The sequence below is a fragment of the Physeter macrocephalus genome, chromosome 7, assembly GCF_002837175.3.
Source record: "Physeter macrocephalus isolate SW-GA chromosome 7, ASM283717v5, whole genome shotgun sequence".
In the NCBI taxonomy this organism is placed as follows: domain Eukaryota; kingdom Metazoa; phylum Chordata; class Mammalia; order Artiodactyla; family Physeteridae; genus Physeter; species Physeter macrocephalus.
This window is the reverse complement of record NC_041220.1, coordinates 74,453,187-74,460,337: the sequence shown is the minus strand read 5'-3', so window position 1 is coordinate 74,460,337 and position 7,151 is coordinate 74,453,187. Positions and strand designations below refer to the sequence as shown.

The following is a 7,151-nucleotide window of genomic DNA, read 5'->3' as shown; positions in this document are numbered from 1 at the left end:
ACGTGGGCCTCAGTAGTTGCAGCACACAGGCCCAGTAGTTGTGGCTCGCAGGCTCTAGAGCGCAGGCTCGGTAGTTGTGGCGCACGGGCTTAGATGCTCTGTGGCATGTGGGTTCTTCCCAGACCAGGGCTTGAACCCGTATCCCCTGCATTGGCAGGCGGATTCTTAACCACTGCACCACCAGAAGTCCACTGACTTCTTTATATAAATACCTATCTTCCCTTCTTTGAAAAAGGAAATTTTCACTTGATCCTCCAAGTCCTCTCTAGCTGCTATCCTGTACTCCCTTCCACCAGCACTTCCTACAATTACTACCAATATTTTACGTCTCACATTCCTCGGCCTAAAATGTGGCTTCTCTTAAGATCTTTTGCTGGGACTTCCCTGATGGCGCAGTGGTTAAGAATCCTCCTGCCAATGCAGGGGACACGGGTTCGAGCCCTGGTCCGGGAAGACCCCACATGCCACAGAGCAACTAAGCCCGTGTACCACAACTACTGAGCCCGTGTGCTGCAACTACTGAAGCCCGCGCGCCTAGAGCCTGTGCTCCGCAACGAGAAGCCACCGCAATGAGAACCTCGTGCACCACAACAAAGAGTAGCCCCCACTTGCCGCAACTAGAGAAAGCCCGTGCACAGCAACGGAGACCCAATGCAGCCATAAATAAAAAGAAAGAAAGAAAGAAATTGAGAGGGAAATTAAATGAATGAGTATTATAAAAAAATAAAAGATCTTTTGCTAAATTCCATGTTCTCTGCCCCTTCCTCATTTCTAAATACTAGTGATGATATCCTCTAAGCAATTCCTCCTCCTTTAGCTCCCAGGACCTCATTATCTTGGAACCTTCTTACATCTCCAACCCTACTCTAAACATGGGCACCTCCCAAGGCTCTGTCTTCAGTTCTCTGCCCTCTCTATTCTAATCAAAAGTCTCCACACCTGAACGTTCATTTCAGTTCCCACCACCACCTTGAACCACTTCTCTGTTTTAGGGAATGCCATTCCTGCCCCACCCAACTCACCATCTCGCTCATAACCTGAAAAACCCTGCAAAACTGCCCAATCATTTTTGCTTCTTTCCTAAGTCTCTTAAGTTGTGCATCAAAATGTGTCTCCCAGCAGACCCTTCTTTTATTAGTCTTACCCTGATCACCCTTGTCTAGGTCCCATCACCATTATCTAATATATGCTTCCTCTCTCTCAGCCCTTACTCCCCAGCTCCTACTCGACTTAGTACATGCCCTCATTATTTCATATACATAGCATTTGCAATATACTCCTATCTGGTTTCTTTGTGGCAGGTCTCTCCCCATCCCAACACTTTCTCCAGACTACTGCTAGAATGATAGGCTAATGCCCCTGAAAAAACTTTCCAGTGGCTTCCAGGAGTCCATGGAAAAAAGCCTAACCTCCCTCACAAGACTCTGAAACTCTCAACCCCTCTTCACAAACACATACAGTTTATGCTCCAGGATTATAAAACTAAGCTCAGCTCCCTGTACCTAGAATGCTGATTCATGAAACACTTCCACATGCCCTTTGCCTAGAATGTCCTTCCCTAACACTTGTCCACCTGGTGAGTCCCCAGGCATCTTTTAATTCCAAGGCTCAAACCCTCACCTCCTCTTTAAAGCCTTTCCTGTTGTCTCCATATAGCATCCAGCTATGCCCTCTTTGCTAACAACAAGCCTTGTTCAGACTTATATTAAATCTATCTCATATATATCTCCTGGGGGGTTCCTTGAAGAAGTGGTCTTGTTATCTTTCAAGTATTACTGCAACATTTAGCAACTGGGAACATTCCCCTGCAGGTAAGAAGCACCTTTTCACGTGTTAATGCTCTGGACCATAGAACTTTCTCTCAGTATGTCTCCAGGTCCTGAACAATGAGAATGTCATGTTAATAACGCCGTTATACGAAAGACTACAAAATGCCACGGAAGTGTACCATAACAGCAGAATATAACACACTTCCTGTGCTTCTTTCATTAATTCCATAAGAGTTTTGCCTTTACTGCAACTTGAATGGAGAAGGCACTTAAAATAATTTCAATGGACCAAATATTAACCAGCCTCCGATGTGCAAACTGATTTTATAATGGCCCTTGACCTGGAAATACAGGTGCATTCAAATATACACCCTGATAAGAAAGGACGTACAGAGGATAGAGTTCAGTGACACAAAGCTTGCCAAGTCAAAAGTTCCTTGCAATAAACTCTAAAAGTATGCAATATTTTAGATATGGTTTAGAAAATGCTCATCCTTGTCTAAGAAATCTTAACAGAACAGGATACACATGGCAACACCTACTCTCAGAAAACAAAATTCCGCTGGGTATGTATTAATGAAAACCAATAGTGTGGCATTTATAAATAAATATGCAGTGAGGTAACCCACTCACAGATAGCTAGAGACAACAGTTCTAATGAGTCAAATCAAACCAGAGAAGTAGTTTCCATTTTAAATGTATTAGGGTGTTAAGAAACTAATTAATTCAAAAGTTATTTTATGGATGGCTTCCTTGAACATGTTTTTTCTTATTAAAAGCTTGTTTCAGTTAAGGAAGTGAACATGCGGAAGCTGGTATTTCCTTGATTCTAAACTATATCAGTGCTAAAACAAAACAAACCCCAACCTAATTAATTCTATTTTTGGTCTAGTTTCCAAGGCAGTTTTCACAAAAACCATTCTTTGCCCACTCTTTTTAGCTTTGTAACATCAACCTTCAGAAGCTAGAAACTATTACACTTTGTATAATTCCTTGATACATACGTTCTATCACAGACTCATTTTATTCCACCTGCTTATCAAGAGTAGTGGGGAAAAAAAGGATGTCTTCCCATTGATTCTAAAGTTTCATGCCTAAAATCACTGTTAAATTTATTTCATGATGTGGGATATGTTCCTGCCAGAGCTTTATAAGGGGTTACCTCAAGTTCACCAACATCAAGTTCCAGGTGGAACCTTCCCCAAATCAGAACTGTGAGTGAGTCTCAGCAACAGTGCAAACCAGAAAAAAGGGAATCAGGAAACAGATTCTAGTTCCAAAAGGCCACTGACTTGACCTTGAGCAATCTACTTCACTTCTGTAATTTAAACTGCAATACCTGCTTCCAAAAAAGAATGCTTCTAGGAATAGCTTAAGTGCTTTGAGTTTCTAAGATAAAATGGAATTTTATAAACAGAAGATTTTATAAAACAATCTATTGCCTGGCCCAATTTCCTAAACTTATTACCAAATAAGCTGAACTTTGACTTTCTTCTACCTTTAAAAAGAATAGTGGCATTACGTCTACTTATTCTTAAACGTGAAGCAAAGGCAATCTACAGAAATGGGAATTTTAAAAGTCCTCATGAATTAACGTGTCAGGTAAAATGAAATCTACTTCTGCACTGTCGGCCGTGGAGGGTCACAACTGGGTCACGTGTAGGAGCCTCTCAAACCTCCAAAATCTATTATACTGAAAAAGGATAGAGGAAACGAAAGTGCTGATGGGGGAGCGCGAGAAGCCAAGCCTCCAGCGTCAGGATCCAATGACACGTTAGAAGCGAAGGTGCATGACTTAAGTTTAGTCCTTACTAACTGTGTTCCTCTCCCGAGAAGAGGTGTGAGGTGGCAGCTACTAGAAAGCTGCAGCTCTCAGGGCGGCAGGCTCCATCCCGATTCTAGCGTCGGCCCCAGATCCCGGGGAGGGGGACTGGAAGGGGCAGAAACTAAATTAGAGTCAAGTTGAATCATCCAGCTACCCTGGCAGCGGTCGAGGTCATCCTGGGAAACGCACCATCGCTGGGGTCCGGGTCCCACTTGAGGAAGAAGGAAACAAAGCCAGGCCGGGAGGGCGGCGCAGCCCGCAACTTCACCTGACATTCCGTGGGGCCCCACCCCCCGGGCCCCACTCCCCCCTCCCAGGTGTCCCGGCCCCAGCCAGGACGCGGGTGTGCGCCTCTCGCGCCTCTACTTACTTTGTCACTGGTGCTCTCGGTTTCGTGGTCGCCGCCGGCCGCCTCTCCCTCGCGGGGTGGCGGCGCCACCGCTCCCCCGGGGCCGGGGCAGCCTCCCCGGTGCCTGAGCTCCCACATGTCCCGCTCCCGCGCGGCCGGGGCGCTCTCCTCCAGCGTCCCGAAACCCGAGCTGCACGCGCGGTCTCGCCGGCTGGCCGCCCTGCCGCCCCGCAGCTACACACCCGACGTCCCGCAAAGCCGCGGCCACTAACACGCCCCCACCGTGGAGGCGCCGCCGCCGCCTCCGCCGCGCAGGGTCACCCCCAAAACGGCATCAACGAGCGAGCGCTCGAGGCCGCCCCCTGCGAGCGCGGGGCCGGCAGAGAGGCGAGGGGCGGGAGCCGGGGGCGGGCTCGGGGTGCGGGGCAGGCTCGGGGCGCCCGGCCCGAGCGGAGAAGGTGGGGGCGCGGCGGAGCGCGGCCGCCGGTTGCCAGGTGCGCGTCCCCACGCAGAGGCCCAGGTGGGAGGAGAAGAAAGGACGGGGAGGGAAGGAGGAAGCGTGACCCGCTTTAGCGCTTCACCGGGCGCCAGCCGCCCGGGCCCTGCCACTCCCCGCTCCGCCCCCGGACTCAGGAGTCGGCAGGTCCCGGCCCCCCTACACCTTTCTCCGGGTTGCTGCCTCCCGCAGCCAGGTCACGCGCCGCAAGCCCCGCCCCGCCCCTCTGCGCTGCACTGCGGTTCCCACAGCCCCGCCTCCATCGCGGAAGGGTGACGTCATGGGTCCGGACGGAGGCTCCGCCCGGGTCTCTGCGAGCACACAGGTGGCGGCGTTGAGAAAATGTGCGGGCTGGAACAAAGGTGAGGAGCAGGGAGGTGGAGGAGGGATGAGCAGCTTGCTTGGAAGTGAGGCGTGAGAACTTGTGGACTCGTCACGGAGCAACTGGGAGGGCTGAAAGAACTACTCGAAGACGCCTGGTCAATATTGACAGCACTCAGCACTACCCCTTCGAACGGCTCCGCGGCCGCCGCAGCTTGATACACCGCGGGGTGTCCGAGGTTCAGAGGCGTACAGAAGCAGAAACTTGTCTGGCAGGAGGAACTCGACTTCGCGGCATTGTGACCCAGTGGCATCTCTTGCAAAATAGGAGATGCGTTTGCCTCACTGGGCGTCCCGGGTTGGCCAGTTTCAACCACATACCCAAACTCTGTCTCCAAGGAACTCGAGTATTGAATCTCTCAAAATTCACTGCCTAGGGCCTGAAGAGAGAACCAGGACCCCGAGGTGCCACGGGATGCAGTTGCCAACCCGCTAATCTCTAAGCAATCATGGACCTTGGGCTGCTAAAGTTGGAACAGGAAGGGCACAAGATCCGCATTAATTCCGTTCCAAATCCTGTTAGAAGGTGATTAGTTTTCTTGCCATGTAGGTACCACCTGGTCATTACTGACAAGCTGACAAATGGGGGGCGGGGGGAGGAGACAGGCCGTCACACAAAGAGGACAACGTTCAGGAAAGCACCCTTATAGAAATAAATCAACAACAAAAATTTCTTCAGGTCATTACTGACACCCTGAAAATAAGTAAGGTTCTGAAAATTGAATAACAAGCAAAAACAGTCAAAGTTGGATGCATTGAAAAGCAGAGCACAAAGACATTATTTTACTTCATCAAACAAATCTTTAAAGCTCTGAGTTCAGATTAGGTCGCCATATTATCAAAGGGATAGAGAGAAGAATCAGTCAGTCTTATGAGAAGAGTAACAAAAATGACAAAAGATATGAAAATAAGTCCTTTGAGTCACAGTCATGGTGCGGTTTTCCTTAAGGAACAGAAGACTATGGGGTGACTAGTTTAATCAATTGTTCTTCATTTCTTAGGAGGACCAGAGATGAAACGCTGCCTGATGGTCAGGAACATGAGGCTGAAGAGACTGCTGAAGGCAGTGGTGGAGTTTCCCACCTGAGTCCTAGTTCCACCAATGCCACTAACTGGGTGTGGCCTTGGATAAGTCATTAAGCCTCAAAGTCCCCAACTATGAAGTGGATAGTAAGGAGGATGGCCTCTGTGGTCCCTTCCAGCTTACACATGATTCTGCAACTAAAGCCTCCCTTTATCAGAACCCAGACCTTCCTTTCTCCCATGCCTCAAGAAAGGGGGACCTAGCATTGCACCTGAATGGTTTCCTCCTTCCCCTTCCCCTAGTAAACCCAATAGCTCCTTTGACTTTCTCCTCCCTTTGCTGCAGGAGAAAAAGTGGTAATGAGAAAAGTGGCAGGAAGGAACAACAGAGGACAGGAATGCATGCCAGGAGAAACAGTATTCCCTGACCCAGGAAATGTGGGACCAGGGCAGAGACTGCCAGACTAGAGTGGTTTACTACTTTATCTCACCCTTCTTTAAGCTCTGTATTTCAGCAGAAATGGTCATTTCTTTCTGCCTTCATTATAGTTATTGACACTCGTTGAGTGATTACGCTGAACCCAGACAGAAGGAACCACTGTTTATTCATCTTCACAGCCCAATCCCTTGCCACAGGGCTGGCCCCCACTCTCATCCAGTCAACATTTTTGTTGAAGAACTGAACAAAGAAATGAATGAATGGCAGAGGTGTAGCATAACCAGGGAAAGATATATAGTATTTGTATTTTTTTTATCTAAAAAGGTCTATATTAGTCTTAGAAAGGTACTCACGTGTCTTTGTTTTTCACTTTATGTGAAAAGGAGAAAGAGTGATTTTAAGATGTATTAAAAGGGGGTTATAGTAATGACTGGTGCATTTTACTTAAGGTATATTAGGATATAGTCAACCAGAACTGGCCTTACTGAGCCCTATAGTCTCAACGTTTTTTAATGTCTTCTTTACTTTTTCATTTTTATCTTTCATTTTTCTTCATTCAGAGAGCTTACGTTCTCAAAGTTTATTACATTTATGTTCGATGACACAAAATCTGGCACGTAATGGTTTCTAAGGCCTCACCTGTTAGGTTTATAAGAATTTAATCTGCTAAAGGGCACCATGTAAACTCAAAGCACATGCATAGGCTAATCACAGGAGACACTCGGCCAACGTTTCTTGGTTGATTTACAGATTTTCCACTTTAGTGATATTGAAATGATTTATAACTCTTAGCAAGGCATTTGCTAAAGAGGAAAGAGAGAGTCCTAACTATTTACATGATTTTTATTAGATTTTTTTTTTAACCTCCA

General features: G+C 47.6%; 1 protein-coding gene across 1 annotated transcript in view; it reads right to left on the bottom strand.

Moving 5' to 3' along the window:
* CDS1 (CDP-diacylglycerol synthase 1) overlaps nt 1-4,637 on the bottom strand; it is a 69,463-nt gene extending 64,826 nt beyond the window's left edge. Inside the window, exon 1 of the mRNA XM_007106859.2 lies at nt 3,965-4,637. Coding sequence (XP_007106921.1) covers nt 3,965-4,081 — 117 coding nt within the window. The 5' untranslated portion in view covers nt 4,082-4,637. The remainder of the gene's footprint in view (nt 1-3,964) is intronic.
* Nucleotides 4,638-7,151: the final 2,514 nt, after the last annotated feature.